Source organism: Balaenoptera physalus (assembly GCF_965194825.1).
Source record: "Balaenoptera physalus genome assembly, chromosome: 16".
In the NCBI taxonomy this organism is placed as follows: Eukaryota; Metazoa; Chordata; class Mammalia; order Artiodactyla; family Balaenopteridae; genus Balaenoptera; species Balaenoptera physalus.
Window position 1 is genome coordinate 1316618 of NC_138898.1, and position 22089 is coordinate 1338706.

General features: G+C 57.1%; 2 protein-coding genes and 1 long non-coding RNA gene across 3 annotated transcripts; 1 reads left to right on the forward strand and 2 right to left on the reverse strand.

Annotated features, from left to right (window-relative positions):
• Positions 1–7: 7 nt before the first annotated feature.
• LOC309645543 (uncharacterized protein) lies at positions 8–10848 on the reverse strand. Its single transcript, XM_082430774.1, has 8 exons — positions 10646–10848; positions 10249–10318; positions 7684–7805; positions 4396–4650; positions 4175–4257; positions 3858–3993; positions 2493–2598; positions 8–2358 (listed from the first exon to the last, which is right to left on the reverse strand). Exons 3-6 carry the CDS (start codon positions 7726–7728, stop codon positions 3900–3902), a joined length of 477 nt encoding a protein of 158 aa, XP_082286900.1. The 5' UTR covers positions 7729–7805; positions 10249–10318; positions 10646–10848; the 3' UTR covers positions 8–2358; positions 2493–2598; positions 3858–3899.
• LOC309645542 (uncharacterized protein) lies at positions 8228–12084 on the forward strand. Its single transcript, XM_082430773.1, has 2 exons — positions 8228–9674; positions 11220–12084. Exons 1-2 carry the CDS (start codon positions 9086–9088, stop codon positions 11594–11596), a joined length of 966 nt encoding a protein of 321 aa, XP_082286899.1. The 5' UTR covers positions 8228–9085; the 3' UTR covers positions 11597–12084.
• Positions 12085–14305: 2221 nt separating this feature from the next.
• LOC309645545 lies at positions 14306–19260 on the reverse strand. Its single transcript, XR_014254953.1, has 2 exons — positions 16242–19260; positions 14306–15565 (listed from the first exon to the last, which is right to left on the reverse strand). It is a non-coding gene; the product is annotated as an uncharacterized lncRNA (long non-coding RNA).
• Positions 19261–22089: the final 2829 nt, after the last annotated feature.

Consider the following 22089-nt stretch of genomic DNA (forward strand, 5'->3'; position numbering starts at 1 on the left):
CTTGGTGTTTCCAAACTTCATTTTGGATTTCATTCCTTGAAATCATTATTTACACATTTTGTTCCTCTGAACAATTTATGTATTTTACTAAAAGAGTGAGTTTAGTTTTTAAAAGGTAAATCTGTGTCATTACCATAGAGAGGTTACCATAAAAAATAGGTAAAAGAGAAAGTGGTATTTGATTTTAGCCAAATACTGCTGCCTGCGAAGGGCCCCTGAGCCTTAGACCTGCTCTTTCCTTGTTTGTAAACGGACACTGGCGAGTGTCAGACAGGTGCTGGAGATGGGCTGTCACTAAGAAGACGTTTTCTTGGATGTGACCGGCACAGAGGAACGAGAGGGTGGAAGGAGCCAGCTCCCTTTGGGGCATTGCCTCCATTGCCCACAGGCCACAGAGGCCCTCATCCGCCGTGGGGGGAAACACCGGCCCCGAGGCCCCCAAGGAATCTTGTCTTGTTGGACCGTGTCTGCACCAGGGATCCTCCCACAGGACTCTGCTACAGGCACAATCTGAAAGGTAGATCGGGAACAAACATTTCAGGTGTATTAATGCAAAATGCAGATCTCTGGTGCTCAAGGCTAACCCTGAGCTCAGGCACCTTGAGGGGCGCCGGGAACACCTGTGCGCCCTGGGACCACGTGCTGTGCAGCCTGCCACGGGGGCAGCCCCGGATGTCAAGGGGTCCAAGATCTAGCTCAGACCCTGGCCACCAGCACTGTGGGGTCGGGAGACTCTCTCCTCGCCTTGGAGGAGCTAGGAGGCGTGGGAGGAGGCCCAAGAGGTCACCCGCAGAGCGCAGCAGCCTTTGAGAACCAGGGCAGCCTGATAAAGTGTCCTGGAACATTCTGAACTCGGTAAGTTCTATCCCGGTGGGGTTTTGTCTGCAGAGGAAGTCATTAAAAGGGAAGGAAAGCACGAACCCAGGTCCCTCTGGCTCCCCTCTGCTGCCTGTCCCGGCAGCTCGAGGGGGCTCAGAACAGGTGCTTCACGTTTTTATGGTCAATCGTTGTCGCCTGGCATAGTGTTTGGCGCCCCTCCCGCCAAGAACTGAAATGGAGGAGCTGGTGCGGACACACCCCCGCTCTCCATGGACTTCAGCAGGCTCTGTGGACATCTCACTTTGGGGAAAGTGTGTCTCCTCCTGAGATCAGAAGAGAAGTGAAGAGAGAGAGACAGAATCTTTCTCCATGTCGTTGGAAACAGGAAGCTCCCCCGCTGCCACACGAGACTTGACACCCCAGTCTGGTGGTCTGGCCTGGAAAAGGGACCATCAGACATGGTATCTGAAAACAACATAGCTTAGCTAGCGTGCTGTATTTGAAGAACACTTAAAATCCTATGTTCACTTCCATTTTGGTGAATTTTGCATATGTATCAGTTGTATCATTTGAAACTGCCAATGTTCTTCCTTTTTTGACTTCCCAAGATGTCCATTTCCACCTAATGACAATAGACACCACATCTCAGAAATGATGAAAACATGTTGCAACAAAGTAGGCTGATTTCACTGTTTCGCATGAGAAAGAGGACTTTGCTGAAGGTTAAGGAGGTCGGGCTTGGTTCCAGACAGTGGCTGTGTGAGCTGTTGTGACCTGTTAGACGCTATGGCCAGGTGAGGATGATTATTCAGTGCGGTCCAGGTGTGGGCTGACAGCTGGCTTACCAAAGAAGAGAATCCTGAGGTCAGAGTGGTCCCAGGAAGAGACTCAGCCCAGAGACGTCCAAACTTCCTGGAAGGCAGGGCTTCATGGGGGATTAAGCTTGTCAAGTGAGAGGAGGGCATGGGCCACTGGGAGGGTCTTTGGTAGCAAGAATCTACGGAGGGTCAAACCGTTTTGTGTCCTCAAGGTTGTAATTCCACCCTAGGCGGGGAGAGACCCTTCGGGGCAGAGCTGATGGCTCTGGACTCTGCATGGCTGCCTGCTGACCTTTCCCTGGGTCACTTTGTCAGCCTCCCGCCCCTCTCACAGTGCTCAGTGCCGCGTTGGGGGCGCGCAGGCCCTCCACTCAAGCTGCCACCGTCATGGCAGGATCTCCGTGTTCCAACCGCACTGCTTTGCTAACCTCTGATGTGAACTGAGATGTCGGCCTCGCTGGGCCGGGACACCGTCCAGCTGGGTGCAAACGCCTGCTGGCTGGTCCAGGCAAACGGTGAAGGGCTGACTCAGGGCCATGAACCTCCCCACTGTTCCTCACTCTTTGTGTCTCCCCAGCAAGGTGACTCTCGGGAGTTTCAATTCCAACTTTGTCTTTTTTAGAGTGTCTGCGGCCTTTGAAGGCAGCTGCTGGGGAATCTGATTCCCCTGCACAGGTCCCGGGCATTCTCCCAAAACGCTGGCGGACGGGGGAGGCTCTCCCTGGGGTTACAGATTCACAGATAAATCACATGGGGTAACACGCGTTTACCGTCCCAGCCCAGGCTGCCCTTCTGGCGGAGGTGATGGGAGCTTTGGGCCCAGGAGAACAGAGACCCTTGTTCACAAGCACTTACTTGGATGGGGCTTATTCCGCCGGTGATAACTCAGCGTCTGGGCAGGCAGATGCGGGCGGTGTCATGTTCTCTTTAGAAGCCACCAGCTGGAAATTGCTCAGAGAGCCTGGAGTTAGACATTAGGTTTTGAGTAGAAAAAGATGGAGTCTGGATTTCCCTGCCCTCCCTGAGAGCCCTGAGCCCTAAGGACACCATCTGAGGACACCCGGGGCACCCTAAGTTCCAGGAAAGGCAGACAGCAGAGTGGGGAGAAGCCCCCCTCCGTGCTGGGGGCACCACGGCACACGCGTTGCCGAAACTGCGGGAAGGGATGTGCCAGGCCCCCCGGCGCCCGCAGAGCCCAACACTGTCCAGACCCAGGGCCTTGGCTGCCTAGCATTTCCCTATAAAAATCATTTGAATTTCACTGTGGACCCACTTGTGCGGTCTTTCTGCATCCGCTTCCATAAAGAGGCAAGTGTCTTTGCCAGGCGGAGGGCATGGGAACTGCCCAGGCCTTCCCAGCGCCCGCCCTGCCAGTATGAGGGTGGAGGTGGGGTCAGAAGGTCCACCTGGTGGAGACTTCACATTCCGGAAGGACCCCACTTCAGGTGAGTTGCTACATTAGCTTCAAACACAGCTATATATGCAACGCGGGGTCCATCATGGCAGAGAGACGCCCACCAAGCCTCCCACCTGTAATGCACAAAGTTATTCATCAATCCTATAATTGCCTTGTGACTAGGAAGATTATATTGCATCGAGGGTGTTTTTGTGTTAAAGACAATAAACGCAGACCTTCAAATTATCAACAACTATTTGCAGCGCTGCTTGGGCCTTTCTTCATGTTTTATGTGGGTGGGAATCTCAGCAAACCGTGCTACTGAGACCCCGCCCTTGGCATCTTCACCCCCAAGCTGCTACCTCCCCAGGAGCAAATGCCCTGCTACTCATGACAACCAGCAGAAAAGAACGTCAGACCGTGGAAGGGAGGGACAGACCCAGGCCGCCGAGAGGCAGGGGCCTCTGCTTCTCCAGTGGAGCCGGGGTGGACCGTCCTGCTCTCGGCCTCCGGATTCCCCTGCGCCCCTCCTGCCACGTCCTTCCCTCGTTCAGTGGCCTTATCCCATGTCCCCCACTGGCCTGGTGCTGGAGCTCACACACCCCTGCCTGGCTACTGGCTCCCTGCCCGGCCTGCCCCACCGCCCCCCCAACCCTGACCCTAACCCTAACCCTAACCCTGACCCTAACGCTGACCCTAACCTTAACCCTGACCCTAACCCTCACCCTCCCAGTGCTCCGCTTGCCGTGTCCACTCCAGCTAGGACCTTCCTCTCGCCACGGCACCCTGCAGGTCGTCCCCCACCCCCGTGCCTTGGCACTTACAGTGTTCTTGAAAGCTTCCTCCTTTGTTGACTATGCAAATCTCTACCCCGCCTCCTTCAGGAAGTCCTCCAGAACCACTTGTCCTCTCCCCTCTTCTTCGCTCCTGGAAGCCAATGTATTGCTGGGCTCTGTAGTTCTGTAAAGAGGCCCCCAGTGTCCCCTCTGCTCAGGATGGCTTTATCAGGGTCCCAGAACTGTGACCTGGGATGGCCCCTTCCTGCCGACCACACTCACTGAGTCACCAGGACTGGCCGAGCCAGGGCGGAGTGGCCTGAGCCCTTGACCCGCCTTCCTCCCCAACCCAGGACCTTTCTGACCTCCAGAGGGGCAGCCACGGCCAGATATCCTGGTCGGCCCTGCCCCATCCGGCTGACAGGTGCCCAGGCCTGAGAGCCCCTCCCTGGAAAATGAGAGACAAATTCCCATCTGAGAAGCCGAGCTCCAGGGGCTGCAACGATGAGGCTGTAGCTGCTGCTGCCCTGGGGCAGTTCCCAGGGTGAGGTGGGGGGCTGGGAGTTTGCTGGGAGGGAGATGCCACCTCTGGGGGCGCTGCCACCCAGGTCCTGACAAGTGCGTGTGTTGTGGCCTTGATGCTGGTGTTGACATGGCTCTGGGGCAGCTGGAAAGGAGGGCCAAGTGTGGCTCCAGGCCGGCAGGGGTGGCAAGGCCGCAGGCGGAGCCAGGAGGGCCAGGCGGGCGCTGTGGACGCAGGCAGGGGCGCTGCCAGCCCCGGGCGGGCGGGGTCTGACTCCTCAGAGGGCCCGGTGTGTGCGAGGAGACAGAGCCGCTGCGTCTGGACGAGAGATAGGGCTGGTCAGGCCTGCGGCCGGGAGAAGATCCTCTGGCCGGGCTGACCCTCCTGGGGCCCAGCTGAGGCTCTGGGGCTTTGCCTGAGGGTGTGTGGGTCCCCGACTGGCCCTCTCCAAGCCCCTGGGGCCTGGCCAAGGCCACTGGAGGGGCTACCGGGGGCGTCAGGAGAGAGCGCCCAGGGGCATAAAAGACGGGTGGCTCCTGGTCCCCGAGATTCCTTCCGGGGAGGTGTCTGCTGTCTTTGGGGTCCCGGAAGCCTGGCGGCCACCCGGACCCCATCCAGCTTGTACCAGCTTGCTCTGACCTGAACAGGCCAGTCAGTGGGCGAGGCGGGTTCAAGTGAGTTCTCAGCGAGGGTGAACGACATCTAAACCCACTTAGTGGTGAGGAAATCTTTCCAAAACTCTCCATGATTGTGTGGCCCGTGGCCAGCGCCCTGCAGAGGAACTGGGCCCTTTCCCACTTGGGAGAATTCTCATTTTCTCATTCCAGGGTAGAAATGCGATTTTCTGGCTCACTGAGAGGCCTGAATGTTCTATTAAACCCCAGGAACACGCAGACCCAGAGGGGATTTGAAGAGCCGGCTCAATTTCCGGATCCCAGATGACTTGATCACCGCAGGAAGTGGGGTGGCTCGTGGCTCTGCAGGGCCCGAGGGTGCCCGTGTGTGCAGGCCCCGCCAGGCGCCTCTGGGGCTCTGCGAGGCCTGCACAGGCACCCCTGCCTCCCGCCCGTCTTCCCCGCCCTGTGGCTCCTCCCTCGCCCGGGCTGGGGCCGGGCCTGTCGGATGCCCTCTGCAGCCACACCTCTCATTCCCCCTGAAATGCTTCCCACAGACCCTTCCAGACGCCCCTGGCTGGGCCAGCAGCCCCCCTGAGGTCACCTCTGAACCTGGGCACCTTGGTGACCGTGGCCGGGTCCCCACGTCCTCCTCCTGTGCAGACCCCACCCCCATGCTGCCCCTGCTGCCCTCGGCTCCATCCAGCCCCGAAGCCCCCGACAGGCCCCGCCCATCAGCCGCCATCCCCCAAACCACTCAGGTAGTTTCCCCTGGAGGCCCCCCTCCAGCGGCACCTCCTGGGAACTCATCCCCCCGCCCTCCAAGGCCTCACAAGCCTGGTGTCCTTTGTCACTGCCTCTCTGTGCCCTTGGCCTCAGAGCTGGCGCTGCTGTGGCTCAGGCCAGCGTTTTTCCTCTGTCCATGTGCCCCAAACCCGTGTCCCCACCAGGTGTCCTCCCACTTCTCCTTGCGGAGGCCTGTGGTCCTGGGAGGTGTCCACATGGGTCTCTTCAGTGGTCCCCCAGACGTGGTCATGGCCCAGGACACCCCTCCTCGGACCCCGACTGGCTCAGTGAAATCTGCTCAAGAGAGAGCCCGAGTCCCCTCTGCCCACATCCAGGCTTCGTTCGCTTTTCTTGTTCCCCATTCTGCACCTGGCCCATCACCTCTGCCGCTGTCCCCATGGGTCCCCTGGCCAGATCTGTGTGCCTTTGTGCAGCGCTTGCATCCGGGATTCCAGCTCAGGGGCTGTGCTGGCCACCAGTGCAGACAGGCCCCTGCATTTCATCAAGAATATCGACCAGCCTCTCTTCTGCCCGCTGTCTGCACCCCGTGCATTGTCCCAGCCCTGCCCTCCCCAGTGTCCAACTGCCAAGACTCCCCAGAGACCCCAGACCCCTGGGCCAGGACGTCCCACACCCCTCATCAGGCCAGTTCCGTTTGCTCCCTCCCCGCCCCGGCCCTGCTGATCTTCCGCCCCCACCAGGCTTTATTCTCCCCTTGGCTCTCTGTGTGTCTCTCTGTCTCTATCCCTCTTATTTGTCTCGCTCTCTGCCTCCTGTTTGTCCCAGGCATCTTATTTATTGCAAGATCGACATTGTAACAACGTTAAGGGATATTTTTAAAGGAGAACAATTCGCTCACGGTTCCGCACGCACACAGCAGCTGCGTTCCTGTGTCCACGTTCTCTCCAGTCCTGTCTGGTGACGGCCACTTTTGCATCACACAGCTTGAGAGACACCCTCTCCTAACACTGTGTCCACATTTCCCCACTGCTCCATCCCTGTCACCAGTGTGGTCCCGTCCTCGTGCCGATGGCCACGCCCTGGCGTGGACACGGGGCTGGGGCCCTTCTCCCTGCTTGGCCGCCATGGGGGCCACTTGTGCTCTGTGTTTTGCTTTGTTCCTCATCTCGGGGACGTCTCTGAGGTCCCCGAGGAGCTGGCACAGGTGACTCCAGAGAGGACTGGTGGTTGTGGTTACCTGACTCCACTTTGGGGGGAATGACCGGGCAGAGCTGCTAAAACACAGACTGCACGTAACCCCGCCAAGCTCGTGCAGACAGCCCGGTGCCCGTCGGCAGGGGAGCACAGGGTGCGTGATGGGAGAACAAGGTCCTTGCTACTGCAGGACATCCGTGCTGCGCTGATGCCTCAGAGCGAGGTACCCGGGAGCTGCACCCCTGCGGCCTGGCACCTGTTTTAGCAAAAGGTGGGGGAGGGCAGCCACTCTCCACCCTGGGGGTGTGGGCGGGGGTGCTGACTTCCTAGACACCCCTAACCTGGTCCACTGGGGGTGCAGGGCTGGGTCCTCAGTGGGCTCCAGGCACCCCCAGCCCAGCGCACGGGAAGCAGCGAGAGAAGGGACCTTGGTGGACAGCCGGGCCCAGGACACCACATTCTCGAGGCCAGGGCTATTTCCCCACCACAGCACCGGCTTCCTGGGTGGCCTCCTGCACCCAGCAGTTACCACTCAGCACCTCCCACTCACGCACCTCCCACTGAGCCGGTCCAGCAGCAGGCGGCTGGGCATCTCCCAGCGGGTCCCCCGTCCACACACCACCCACCGAGGGAGGGGGCTGGGCTCCCACCTTCGAGCCCTTGGTCCTCAAACCTGCAGCTCCTCTCCCCCTCCTTCCTCCTCCCTCCCTTGCCCAGCGGTGTCACCGTCCAGCACATCACTAGGCTCTGCCCAGGTGTGATCTTGCCCCTTTGCTTCCCCCTTTCCCACCCCTACCTTGTTCCTGTTCCGGCCGCTGCATCTCCTACAGCCAGTACGCATTCTGCCGTCTCTCCGGCTGCGATCCAGGCTCCACTGGTGCCCCTTTAAATCCCCTTCCAGAATCCCAGGCCTGGAATCTGCAGAGAAGTTGCCCCCAGCCCACTCTACCCCCTGTGGGGGACCCTTACTGCTTTTGGGTGGGTGGCGGTGCAACTCCCAGGAGAGGGGGCTGTCCCGGCAGCCTGGCAGCCCAGACCAAGTAACCCAGAGCATGGTTTTGGGGAGAAGATCAAGCTGATGGGCTGGGAGCTGCAGCTTTCAGGGTCAAAGACCAGAAAGGCTGGCCGCCTGCCCCCAGGTGTGCTGGGCCCGGGCTGGACACCCTCCTGGGCTCAGCCGTTCATGGGGAAGGTCCCTCCTCCTGGCTGCTCCCCATGTGCTGGGCTGGGGGTGCCTGGCCCCACTGAGGACCCAGCCCTGAGGAGGACCCGCCCCTCCCTGGCCAAGCCATTCTCTTCCCCTGGAAGCCCCCTCTGCCGCCTGCACCAGCCTTGCACCTCCTCAGAGTTGTAGCTGCTCTGATTCAGTCTTTGTTTCCTGCTCTCGTCCCTTCCGTGTTTGCAAGTGACACGGGAGCCCGGCTCCTGCGTGGGCTGGGGCCACTGGGGGAGGCCAGGGGTAGCTAGGACCTCAATTTCCAGGGAATTTATGTCAGCATTTCTCAAGAGCACACCCACCCCATCCTCTACCCACTGGGGGCTTTTCAAAAAGCCCGCCTGCATGCATTGCTGGTGGGAATGTAAAATGGTGCAGCCGCTGTGGAAAACAGTCTGGCAATTCTGCAAAAAAACCCCCTAAAAACAGAATTACCGTATGATCCTGCAATTCTACGTCTGGGTATATTATCCCCAAGAGAACTGAAAGCAGGGACTTGAAAAGATGTTTGCACACCCATGTTCAAAGCAGCATTATTCACAACTGCCAAGAGATGGAAGCGAACTAAGTGCCCATTGATGGGTGAAGGATAAACAAAATGTGCCTATCCGCACAATGGAATAGAATTCAGGCTTCAGGAGCCCGTGTGGGGCAGTGGTGCTGGGTGGGGTTCCAGATGGCACGCTCCACACTTGGCTGAGCGAGGTGGGGGCTGCCCAGCCTGCTTAACTCAGCTGCGAGTGACAAGTGACTCATAGCCGGTTGCCTCAGGTCAGGGAAGTGGAAAAACCCCGAGTGTTTAATAAATATTTTCCTCATCACCTTCATTAATTATGTCTCTACATGGCCTGGGAGGTGTTAATTTCCTTCTGTCCAGGCCTCGCTCACAGTGACAGAAGCACTGTCTGGGGGTGTCCTTGCCTCCTGGGTTCCACTTCTAGGGAGATTCTCCCTTGCTTTGTAGGCAAACTATGGTGATGACATGGTGGTGATGATGATGATGGTGATGATGAAGATGGTGATGATGGTGATGGTGATGGTGATGATAGTGGTGATGGTGATGATGATGGTGATGATGGTGATGGTGATGATGATGATGGTGATGGTGATGATGGTGATGGTGATGGTGATGATAGTGGTGATGGTGATGATGATGGTGATAGCGGTGATGGTGATGATGGTGATGATGGTGATGATGGTGATGATGAAGATGGTGATGATGGTGATGGTGATAGTGGTGATGGTGATGATGATGGTGATGGTGATGATGGTGATGGTGATGATGAAGATGGTGATGATGGTGATGGTGATGGTGATGATAGTGGTGATGGTGATGATGATGGTGATGGTGATGATGGTGATGATGGTGATGATGGTGATGATGGTGGTGATGGTGATGATAGTGGTGATGGTGATGGTGATGGTGATGATGGTGGTGATGATGGTGATGATGAAGATGGTGATGATGGTGGTGATGGTGGTGGTGAGGACAGTGATGTACGGAGGTCCTCCTATGCCAGCCCTCCCCCCAGCACATGGTAAGGAGCTTGGACTTTATCTGGAGAATGATGGTGAGCCATTGAGATGTTTTCACTGCTTTGTGACATGATTCTAAGTGTGTTCTTGGGGGATGTCACGGTATGGAGTCAGACTAGTGGGTGCAGGGGACCAGAAGGAACACAAGGAGGTCAGGCAAGAGGTGAGGGGGCAGGAGGGGCGACGAGAAGGCAGCAGACTCGAGAGATGTATTGGAGGTAGAGCCCAGGACTAGCTCTTGGAGCAGATGTGACGGGTAAGGGAGAGAGTCAACCATGAGATGTGGAGGTGGGGAGAGCAGATCTGGACCAAAGTTTCTGAATTCAGCCGCTCAGAGATGCCTTTTGGACACCCAGGGTCAGCAGCTGGACACACTGCTCTGGGTTTCAGGGACAGTCAGGCCTGGATGCAAGAAATGGGACTCCATCTGCGGAAGTTAGGTGGTACTTCTGAGGGGCTTGGGGCCCCCGGGGTGGAGGTTGGCAGGGAGGAGCCTGGGAAGGAGCCGCCAACAGAGGAGAGGGGCCTGGGGGGGGGGGCATCAGCGCCTCGCCCGTGACCCTGACAGCTGCCAGCAGCGCCCAAGAAGCCCACGTGAAGGCTGCTGACCTCTCCCCAGCTGTCCTTCTACCCGGAGATCCCTGCTCCCCGGCCTGAGGTCTCGGTGAGCCCCAGTTATCTGGAGCAAGGAGGGGAGGGCACACAGCAAAGGCCAGGCTGCAGGGAAGAGGGCGGCCTCCTGCTCACAGAGTCACCTGTCTCCCCATCCTCCCCTGGGCTCCTCTCCCTGGGCCCCTTGCCCTGGACTCAGGTCTGAGCAGCCCCCCCCCCCACCCCGGCACATCCCAAACTGGGCTCAGCTGTTTCATTGTGCAAAGCCCTGGGGGCATGGGGCATGGGGACCGGGCCTGGGGGCAGCAAGGGTCCTGTCCGCAAAGCTCCGCCCACCTCCCGCAGGTGAGTTCGTGCTGGGGCCTGTGGTCGCTCCCATTTCATGGAGACCCACCTGTCTGCCTTCTGATTTCTGGGGTCTCCTGCCTGGATCGCCCACGGCTGCGCCCTTCCCGTCCTTGGCACTGCTTTCCCGGGCCGACCACACCCTTGGCAGGATAGGCCCAACAAGGAAATTGATCCTGGCAGCTGTCGTCCTGGCGCCGCGGGGGCAGGAAGGCGGCCACAGGGAGGGCTTTTCCGTGTGCTGCTTTGTTCTGTCTTATTCGGAGCAACATTAAGTTACAAACCAAAGGGTGGAAAATAGTGGGAATTTCACTGTGCTTGGCAGCGGAGCGGACTCCTTATGAGGGTGACGGTCAAGGAAAGTGCTCTCGGGGCCCAGTTGCTGCCACAGACGAGGCTCTCAGTGGCCACCCTGATGATGCCCCACTCTGCCTGCTGCATGGGGCTGCGGGTTCCAACCCTTACAACGCTTTCTCGGCTTCTGTTCTACTTCACAGGCAGTTGCCTGGAAGTGGGGAGACGGTTTATAATGAAAACCAAACTCATAAAACGGGGATTTGCATTTAAGTTTTCTTTGCCCTCATTTCTGGGGAGCAAAGCAAAGGCGGGGGTTCTCCACACAGGTGATTCCGGAAGCACGTGCCAGGGCTCCAGCAACCTGTGTGGACTCCATGGGATTCTATTCAGACCAACCTGTAACTTTCAGTGGCCAACAGGGACTCGGGGACGTGGGGACGTGGGGACACAGTCTGTGCCATCCCCACTTGTCCCTGGCAGACACTCGAGGGTGGAGACAGTGTGGCCCCTCTGGAAGCAAGAGGATGTGATGCCCGCTTCCTCTGTCTGGATGAAGGCCTCGCTCTGTCCCTTCACGCAAGTTTTCCGGCTTTATCTGGTCTTTCTGGTGAAACTGGCAGAAGTGCGGTTTGGACAGGCATGTCCCTTTGTTTTTTCTCCCCCCCCTTTTTTGATAGTGACATATTTAGAGAATAATAAATAACTTCCCTTAAAGATATCCAAGTACAGAATTGCAGAAGTTGCTTAGTAGAGGGGGCTCTGTTAGCGGCACTCCTGGGGCTGAGCCCGGTTCAGAGGTGCATCAGTCAACAGACCCTGTTCTGCCGCCGTAACGAGCAGGCCCAAGGTCCAGGGGCTCCGTCCCAGGTGGCCCCAGAGGGGCCAGTGCAGGGACCCAGGTTGTCAGGGGAGGAGGGGCAGGTGAGCCTCACACCTGCTGAGTCCTGAGGGCTCCCACCTGAACCTCACTTTCCACGGGGGCCTCCACCCCCGGTGCGGGGAGGTGACCTCCTGCCACGTGCCCTGAGGCCAGAGAAGGACTTCTGGACAGAGGCGTGGCCTGACACTTGACTTCTTTTCTGTTTGGGTCTGATCCAGGGGTCATCTCGGGGGAGCTGGCAGAGGTCAGGCACACGGGCCCACCATCTGCACGGTGAGGGGGAGGAACCTGAGTCCGCGGACCCTCCCTTCTCCCCCAGGTGCTCCCACCAAACGGGAACAGGAGCCAGGTACTTCTGTGGCCTCTCTCCCACCTTCGGCCCAGTCCTGAAGCTCCTCCCCCAGACCGATCTGTACCCGTCAAGGCTGCTCACGTGAGGCCAGAGATGCACGTGATTTGAAAAGCGGAGGGTGGCCAGACCATCCCGCCCGCTCCCCACACGGCAGTCCCCAGGCTGCCTCCGCCACCCACCCTGCCCCGCCCCTTTCCCTGCTGAGTCACGTCCCGCTCCCGCTCAGGGCGGTTGTGACTTCTGGTCGGTCAGAAATGTTTCTGGTTGAGCTGTCAGTGGCTGAATGTCCTTCCTGCCCCTCGAGAGGAAAGTTTCAGCTCTGGAAAATTACCAGGCCAGGAAGCTAGGGAGGTTTCTGCCCTGGGGCAGTTTGAGAGAGAAATTTCCCGACTGGTCTCAGACTGCGAGAAGAGACACTGGCTCCTGGCAACCTTTATTAGAACCACTTTCCTGATCCTCTGGCAGCAGGAAAGCTGTGTCCCAGACTGTCCTCGTGGACACAAGCCAGTTTGTGTCAGAGAAGCGGCTCAGCCGTTTGGAACAGGTGCAAACCCTAAGTTGTGAGTTCAGACACATGGACTCCTTCTGGAAAGCATGGCAAACCCCAGCGACTGCCTGAAATGATTCCTATGTGCACAGGAGTCCGGGCCCTCCCCCACCCTCCCTGGGCAAACTCCTTTTCAAAGCACCTAGAGGTCAGGTAAATATGGAAAGTGGGTTAAGTACCAGCTAAATCATTAGAGCAGAAAACATAATTGCCAACCAGCCTACTTAAGGCTGGAAGTCCTGGGGTGGGGGGCAGGTCTAGAGCCCACAGAGCTCCCCAACCTGCACAGGTGATGCCGTTCAGGTCTGTAGATGCCACTGATCTGAATATTTGTGTCACCCCTCTCCCTCCTCTCTGATCGAGGAGGGAACGTGACCCCCTCTGATCTCCCTCTGTCCCTGGTTGGGGCACCTGTCCCCCCTGTGTGGGTGTCACACCAGCACACACAGGTAAACCCCGTCAGTCCCAGGGAAGGTTCCTAAACGCTCCAGGGGAGAAGCCACTGGGAAGTTACACACAGCTCCGCTCGGGTCCATCCGGGGCCACATAAAACTTGACGGATGGAAACAAGGGCAAACCTGAGCAGCCGACCCTAACCCTAGGCACATGATATGCCCGCAAGACGACATCAACCCTTCCGGGTTCCTCCGCGATCCTGTGCCCACGAGGCCGGCGCACAGGCGGCATCGCGGGCCTCAGTCTGTCCGTCTGTGCAGTGGGGGAGCCAGCAGGGCTGTAGGAGCTCCGGAGACAAGGCCACAAGCTGCCCAGAGCGGTGTGAGCATCGATCGGGCTGGCCCTGGGGTGGCCATCCCATCACGAGCCCATATTTCAGAAGCACAGATTAGACTGTCCCTTTCCTGCCTAAAGCGTCCACGGCTCCCGGCACCCAGCTCCTCCCCGGGAGGTGGTGAGTCTCGGCTGCTGTGACAGATCACCGAGCCGGACTGGAGCAGCACGCAGACAGCACCTTGCAGCGCTGGGGCCAGAGTCCCGGGTCCCTCGGGTGCGGTGTCCGCGGGATGGAGCTCCTGGAGGCTTTCTCTCCCATTCCAGCCCTCAGAGGCGCCACGCCCCGTGGCTCGTGGCCCTTTCCTCGCATCACCCCAACCTCTGCTTCTGTCGCTGCGTCTCCTCTGGCTCTGACCCCCCGGCCTCCCTCCTCTTGGGACGCTGGAGGCCAGCGGGCCACCCGGACCACCAGGCTCATCTTCTATCTCACGGTTCGTACCCCGTTGCCGGGTAAGGTGACATATTCGCAGATTCGGGGGTTAGGACGTGGGTGCTGTTGGGGCCAAGAGGCACCCTCCCTCCACTGGTCACCTTGCTGTCCTTCCTCCCTCTTTGTGCCTGCTCCCAGGGGCTTTCAAGCCCTCAGCCTGGCCGTCCTTCTCACTCCGGGGTCTCGGCTGGTGTCCCTTCTGCCAGGGTGGGGCTGGCCCCCCAGGGTCACCCTGCTAGTGCCTGGTCCCTGTGGTTTTTCTGCTGTCGGTGCTGTGCTGGCAGGGGACGCGTCTGCTACCATGCCACCTTGTTCGTCCCTCAGAACACTGATAACATCATCTCACGGCTGCTAACCCAGGTGGGCTGCCTGAAGGCGGGGGCTGGAGACACGGTCTCTGAAACCCACGCAGCAGCCACGGAGCACTTTATTCTGATTTTAAGTTAAATTTAAAAATTTAAACTGATACCCATGCAGTTTCTGAAAACTTTTATGTTTGAAACAACTTAAGTAAATGAGTGTCCTTTTCTGACCATAAATTTTATGAAATTTAAGTATAAGCAACGATTTCTGATAAAGATTTAGGTTCTGAATTTAGATGTACTGTAAACATAAAGCATACACGGGATTTTGAAGACTCACCAGAAAAAAGGGAAAGTAAAATATCTCATTAATAATTCCTTATGTTGATTATATGTTGAAATGATAATTTGGGGGCTATTTAGGGTTACATTAAAAGATATTATTAAAATTAATTTTACCTGTTTCCTGGAAAATTACATATATGGCTCTATTATATTTTTATTGAACTGTGATGGTCTAGATGCACAAAAGTTTAAAAAACAAAACCTGAAAGTTTAATGCACCACCTAGTGGCAACTTTGAAAGGGCAGCTGGGGGCTGTGAGCATCTCTGCAGGGTGGCGGGAACGTGTGTTTGTGTGTGTGTGTGCCTCCGTGTGTGCCTGTGTCTCTGTGTGTCTGTGTCTGTGTCTCTGTGTGTCTGTGTGGTGCAGGGCACAGTGCCTGCCACACAGGGATGTGAAGCCTGTGGTCTCTGCCTCCAGAGGGCCAGTCTGGGCCACAGTCCCCAGCACAGTGGGCAGAGTGGACGCCCCACTGACCCCTCCTTTGCGGAGCGTGGCCCAGCTCACCGGCTGGGGCCCAGGGGAGCGGTTGGTCTCCCTCCAGAAACAGGGCTCAGCACTGGACTCCCGGGAGGGTGGTCCAGGCTGGAAGCGTCCTCTTCTGAGAGCCGCACAGCTGGATCACACAGAGGCCCCTGGGCCCGAGGGGCGTCCCAGCCCCCAGCCCCTGCGTGTCAGGGGAGGCAGGTCCCGGGGGGGGGTTGTCAGGAAGGCAAATCTGGGTGACAGGTGGTTCCCCTGCAAGGTGGCAGACCTCGCATGGGGCGTTTCCAGGGAGGGGCTGGGCTTTGCTGGTTGCTAGCTGCTCCAGGGCTGCGGTCTTGTCACCCTCCCATCAAGGCCACTTCCTGGGGCTCTGCGGTCCCAGAATTGCTCAGCGCCTGCTCCCCTGCACCCCCACCCCCATGCTCAGGAAGTGGAGGTCACTTGCAATCGGCAGCCGCAGTGGAGACGTTGACAAGTCGGAACTCTTTCTGTGGGAAACTCTCCAGTCTCCCGCAGGACCACGAGTTCCCCGGGCGGGCCTGGGGGAGGTGTCAGCGGGGAGCTGACCTGAGCCCGGACCGGGAAGGGAGCCACCAACCCCTCGGGCTCCAGGGTGGCTCCAGGCTGGACCCCAGGTCGGGGGAGGGGCCTGGCAGCCCTGGCCGTGAAGGGGGTGGGGGTCGGATGGGGAGGGGGGCGCGGTGGCCTGACCCATCGGGCTCCAGCAGGGAGTCTGCCTAGCCCAGGCCCTGTTTTCTCAGTGTCCCCGCCAGGGCTGGTGGCAAAGCCAGGCTGAGGCAAGAAGCAGAGGAGCTCGGTGGCGAGCGGGCTGGGGCCGTGGGACCCCCCCTAGAGCCGGGCCGTGGTGAGGGCGGGGCCACACCCACTGCGGGACGTCCATCCTCCTGGCCTGGGTCTGCCGGGGTGTCCGTGGCCTTTTCCCTGGGATGCTCAGCCCGCTGTCCTGTGTCCCCCTCGAGGTCACCTGCCTTGCAAAAGCCGGGAGGTGCCTGTCGGCCTTTCCCATGGCCACTGAGGGTGAGTGGCGGTGCCAGGAGGCAGATAAGAAGGAAGGCTCTCTGACACCCGCTTCTCCTGGTGCCTCCCTGGGGTGGCAGGCACGATGAAAGCCCGGTGGGCCTGGACGGTAGCTGCTTACGAGCCCGCAGAGAGCTGGACGCCGCCCAGCTGGCCCCCCGCACCTGTGTTTCCTACCTGTGTCCTTCCTTCGTGTTTCGATCTTGTCCCTCAGGCAGCGCCTCCCTGGGACGCGGGTCTGAGAAGGCCGATGGTGCAGGAAGGTGATAAGTCAGCCGGCTGCCGTCGGGGGACCCTGGAGCCACCGAGAACACAGGCAGGCCAGCCGGGCATGTCTTGTCACCACCGCCTCCTCCCCTCCTTCCTGGCCCTGAGAGGGGTACAGCCACGAGGAAGCCTGCCCTTGGAGGAGGGGGCTCTGTGAGGAAGGAACAGGTGAACGTGAGGGATGGCAGCCGGCTTCTCCGCACTCACGGCTCAGAGCACACCGGCCGCCCCGGGCCTCGGAGCCAGGTGAGAAAGACCGCCCAGGCCCCCCGGTCCCGCCCCGGCCTCCCCGGCTGCGGCAGCCACAGGACAGGGGGTGTCTTTGCTGGTGTCTGTGGGCTGGAGGGGAGGGGCGGCCGCTGGTCCTGCTGAGTGAGAACCTGGGGCTGCCGTCCCAGGAGGGGAGCGAATCGGCATCACCTGGGAAGGTGACCTTGCTGGGTGACCTTGGGAGCATCGGCGCCTGAGCCGGATTCCCGCCCGTGGCCGTGTGTCCAGCAGGCATGGCTCTTCCGTGCCCAACGGTCCCTGCCTTTGCTGCAGCAGGAAAGGAAGCTACAAAATCCCCCAGGAGGCTTCGTTCTCCCGTTCCCACGTCTGCCCGGCACCCGCAGGGCCTCCGGTGTCCACTCGGATCCCCTCAGGAGGGGGCATCCTTGACCAAGTCCTCTGGACTCAGATACTGAGTGAACTGATCTGAGCCTCGTCTTGAATCATCAAGGCCACGGCTCCTCCAGGGCAGGCCTGGGCTCGACGTTCCCCCAAACAGGAGAAGCAGGGTGACAGGAAGGTGGGTGTGGGGGGCCTAGGGGACTCCACCTCTTCCAGAGCCCTCCCTGGTGCTCACACCTGGCTGCCATCCGACGCGCAGGGGGCTGTCTGGAGGTGGGGTCTGTCGAGGAAGGCCCTGTGCACGGGTGAGGGGAGGGCGCACCGTGCACAGGTGGGGATTCACCTGCAGGAAGTGCTTGTGTCTGGTCCTCAGCTGGGCGATGGGGGGCAGGGCGTCTGCTGGTCCTTCGGCCTCTGCCTCTTTGTTCTGTCTGCCCAGGTGATGAGAGCCCAGCGGGCTCCGCCTGAATGGAGTCCACTTTCAACTCTTCTTTTGCGAGCGGCTTCTCCTTGGCATTTTCCCTGAGGTTTGAATCCACAGAGAGTAGATTCAGGAAAACAAAACCTCCACACTCTTACCAGCTGGCCAGGAGGGAGGCCACCCCACCCAGAGCCCTGCCTGTCTAGGCGTTGGGCAGGACCATGGAAAATAACAGTAACAGCCATACGTGGGAGCCACGGGCCAGGCACTGAGCATGGCCTTTCACATCAAGCCTATGGAACACAGACTGTCTTATCCCCACTTTATAGATGGGATAACTGAGTCTCCCAGGTAAGAAATTTGGCCCAGAGCCCACCACCAGCTAGTGGCAGAGAGAGCTGGCTTTGAACCAGGCCCTGTAGGCTCCAGGGCTCAGGTCCTGAGCCCCTTCCAGCCTGGGGGAAGGCATCCTCAGGATACGCTCTGCCCTTGGGTCCACGACCAGGGGCTGGACTATCCTCACCTCCAGCTCCGTGTGTCCTGCAGGTCCCTCTAACCCTTGGGCCCAGCTCTGGGGTTCTGCTTCTCGACCTTGACCTGTGGCTGTGGTGTCCTTCACATCCCCAGATTGGTCTCCCCTTTGTCTGTAACCCGTGCAATCGCATTTTCTGATTCTTCCAGAAGGGGCAGCCCTGGTAGGAGCCTCCCTTTTCCCTCCAGCGGGCTTCCCTGCTGTCTGGGTCTGCATCACAAAGCATCCCACTGAGGGACCTGTCCAGCCAGCACGGGAGCTGCATGCCTTGGTGTCAGCCCTGGGCCTGGCATCCCTGGGGGCTCTGCCCTCCCTCCCCCAGCTCCGCCCTCCCTCCCTCCTCTCCGCCTCTCCACGGCTGCTTCCCAGAGTTTTCTTCACCTTTGGTTTTTGGCAGTTTGATTATGTGTCTGGGCTTGGTGTTGTTTGAATTGATCCTGGTTGAGGTCCACTGAACTTCTTGAATCTGCAAAGTTATGTCTTTCACCAAATTGGGGGAGTTTTCAGCCACTACTTCTTTAAATGTTTTTTCCTCTCGACACTCTTTCTCCTCTCCTCTGGGGTCTCCAAGGATGCGACTGTCAGGACTGTTCCTCCCTCCCCCCACTTCTCTGCCTCCCTCCCTGAAGGATTCCTGAATGTTCTCTCCTCTGCGCTGGTCTCCCGGCCACACAGCAGAGATGGAGGCGGAGCTTGGCTTTCTGCACTTGGGGGCTGCTCTTTGGGGAGGGCAGAGGCCGGTCTCCCAAATCCTTGTGCTGGATCAGACGTCAGGGTGCTGGGTGCAAAGCAGAGATTCCTTTCCTTCCTTCCGGTCTGGAGAAAAGGAGAAATGCCCTCTGGTGCTGTGGAGCCAGCCAGCCCGGCCTCTGCGTTGCTGGGACGGAGACTGACTACATGCTAAACACTAACCCCTCCCTCCCCCCTGCCCCAGCCCCTGGCACCCATCATTGTACTTTCTGTCTATGGATTCGACTCCTCTGGGGACCTCCTATAAGTGGCTTATTTCACTTAGCATCATGCCCTCAAGGTTCATCCGTGTTGAAGCTGGTGTCAGAATTCCCTTCCTTTTTAAGGCTGAATAATATTCCATTGCATGGACCACATTTTGTTTGTCCATTCATCCATCAATGGACATCCAGGTTGTTTCTGTCTTTTGGTGATTGTGAATAATGCTGTTACGAAGATGGGTGTGCAAATATCTTTTCAAGACCCTGCTTTCATTCCTTCAGGTAAATACCCAGAAGCAGAGTTGCTGGATAAGATGGTAATTCTTTTTTGTTTATTTGTTTGTTCGGTTGGTTGGTTGGTTGCGCCAGCTCCTTAGTTGCAGCTCGCCGGCTCCCCAGTTGTGGAATGTGAACTCTTAGTTGCGGCATGTGAACTCTTAGTTGCGGCATGCATGTGGGATCTAGTTCCCTGACCAGGGATTGAACCCGGGCCCCCTGCACTGGGAGCTCGGAGTCCTAACCACTGCACCACCAGGGAAGTCCCATCAGACAGTAATTCTATGCTTACTTTTTTGAGGAACTGCCGTCCTGTTTTCCAGCTTTCCTGTCTTTTACCTTAAGTGGAATCATTCAGTACATGTGTGTGTATAGCTTCTTTCATGTGACATTATATTCATAAGATTCATCCTGGTTGTCACATACAGTGTCAGACTGTTTCTTTGCACTGCTTTATTGTGTGCCATTGTACAAACACACAACAATTTATCCATTAAATGGCTCATGGGCACTAGGCTGTCTCCAGTTGGCTGTTATGAATGGCCCCGCCTGCACACCATAGCCCGTGCCTGGGGAGACCTGTGCAGAGCTGATGGGTCCAGGGTATGCATGTGCCTTAACTGGATTTTTTTAAAATAAATTTATTTATTTTATTTATTTATTTTTGGCTGCGTTGGGTCTTTGTTGCTGCGCACGGGCTTTTCTCTAGTTGCGGCGAGCGGGGGCTACTCTTCGTTGCGGTGCGTGGGCTTCTCACTGCGGTGGCTTCCCTTGTTGGGGAGCACGGGCTCTAAGCATGTGGGCTTCAGTAGTTGCAGCACGTGGGCTCGGTAGTTGCAGTACTTGGGCCCTAAAGCGTGCGGGCTTCTGTAGTTGCAGTGTGTGGGCCCAATAGTTGCAGCGCACGGGCTTCAATAGTTGTGGCACGGGGGCTCAGCAGTTGTGGCGCACGGGCTCAGCTGCTCCGCGGCACGTGGGATCTTCCCGGGCCGGGGCTCGAACCCGTGTCCCCTGCATTGGCAGGCGGATTCTCAACCCCTGAGCCACCAGGGAAGCCCTTAACTGGCTTTTCACAAGCCTTATCCATGCAAAATTCCCTGGAAAGGAGTTGTGTCGTGCTTAAATACAGTAACATACCAAGGTTGACAGTCGCCACACGTAATTCTCAAATACTTCCGAAGAGGATTCTAATCCTGTGACAGCCCCTCTGTGGGGCAGACGCGATGGTTCCCCAGCGTCTCGGGTCAGGATAAACCCTGAGGTGAGGTGGCTTGTCCAGATCCCCCTGCGGGTGAGCGGGCAGCTGGAGCGCAGATCCGGCGGCCCCGGTCCCCACGGCTCACACGGCCTTTGTTCACCTCAGAAAGGCAGGCGCTCCTTTTCCTCTCCACCACTCACGTTACCTTTTAGAAATTCAGTTTTAATTGCAAGGGAAATATTATGACAGTAGGCCTGCCCCGGCCGCCTGCTGCTTCCCCCTCTGTTATTACAGTAATTGACTTGCTGGATCCGGCTGACCGGAAGGTGCCCGTCTTCCTTGTCTGTGTTTGCCGGTCTCAGGCAAGTGCGTGCCTCTTGGCATTATGATTCCAAATAACTCAATTGGAAGTGATTTCTAGAACAAAATCACTGGGAACAGAAAGATGATTAGTCAGCAGGGTAGCTAGGAAACTAATCCACTTGTCTTGTAATTTCTTCTGATTTGTAGCAAGAAAGTTTATGAAGGTCCCGTGGTCACGTGAGAGCAATGACCAGTATCCACATGCCCTTGACCATCTATTTATTTACTCACTCCTTTCTTATAAAATAGCACACACGTGATGCCTGCCGTTTTTTGTAACCCTCTTTACTCCACTTAGCAGTATATAATGGATAACATTCTGTGCCCATAAATATTCTTCTACAGCTTTCTCGGGGGCTACATCCTGTTCTACCGTAATTTATCTAACTTATGTAGATTGTTTCCAGCTTTGGGGATTATGTGTAATGACTATTCTTGCCTGCGAATCTTCAGGCAGGAACTTATTTCCTTAGGACATAGTTCCACGAATTTTACTGGGATTTTAGTCCATCTCTGCACCCTCCAAAAACGACATGCCAGTTTATACTTCTACTGGCAGGGCATGAGGATGTCCTTCCTCTGTTCTCTGGCCAGTGTCAGCTTTAAAATTTAAACCATTATTTGCCAGTTTGACAGAAGACAAATAGACTATCATCGATGCTTTCATTGCATTTCTTTGATTCAGGCGAAGTCAAGTATTCGCCATGAGGTGATCAGAGCAGTTTGTGAGATGCCTGTTCAGGTCTTTTGCCCATTTTCTGTGCATGTGCTTGTCCTTCAGAAACGTACTGCTTTTTCAGAACATTATTAACCATTTGTCTGTAACATGGATTGAAACGCTTACTCCTGGTTTGCCATTTGCTTTTAATTTTGGTTTATGGTATCTTTAACCATACAGACATTTAAAATTTTCACGTAGTCAAATATATCACTCTTTTCCTTTGTGATGCTTGGGAGGGCCTCACCATCCCAGAATAATAAAATGGTTCATCTATATGCCCACTCTTTTATCTGTCTGGTGGGCTGGGGTATGTGGTGACGTAAAGCTTCTAAACTATGCTTCAGATGCTTTACTTAAAAATTAGCTGAGGATCTTGCATTAGTGACCGGAGATTGCAGATGGAATATGATTATATAGTTTTTAAATGGGTAGAAGCTGATATTGCCTATAGATCTTCATCAACCCCTCTGAATACAAAGTTTTCCCAGGTCAGTGGACTTGGAGAGAATTGTTTTCCCTTAATCGGTCATCTTCCGTCTTCCATCTACGGGACCCTGAAGTCAGGGTCAGTTTCAGAGCCACTGCTGACCCCAGCAAGCACACACAAGGTCTCAGAGAGGAGAGCCCATGAGCGCCACAAAAGCACAGAAACAGGGTCCCCCAGATACGGCCAGCGCGGGTGTGG

What these genes read in the sequence shown, in the direction of transcription:
- LOC309645543 (XM_082430774.1), bottom strand. Translation starts at nt 7,728, where the DNA reads ATGCGTACTGGCTGTAGGAGATGCAGCGGCCGGAACAGGAACAAG. An exon ending in GGGTGGCAGCGCCCCCAGAG is followed by an intron (nt 4,258 to 4,395) that starts GTGGCATCTCCC and finishes CTCATTTTCCAG; the next exon opens with GGAGGGGCTCTCAGGCCTGG. An exon ending in CCGTGGCTGCCCCTCTGGAG is followed by an intron (nt 3,994 to 4,174) that starts GTCAGAAAGGTC and finishes GCCTCTTTACAG; the next exon opens with AACTACAGAGCCCAGCAATA.
- LOC309645542 (XM_082430773.1), top strand. Translation starts at nt 9,086, where the DNA reads ATGGTGGTGATGATGATGATGGTGATGATGAAGATGGTGATGATGGTG. An exon ending in ACTTTATCTGGAGAATGATG is followed by an intron (nt 9,675 to 11,219) that starts GTGAGCCATTGA and finishes TTCTCCACACAG; the next exon opens with GTGATTCCGGAAGCACGTGC.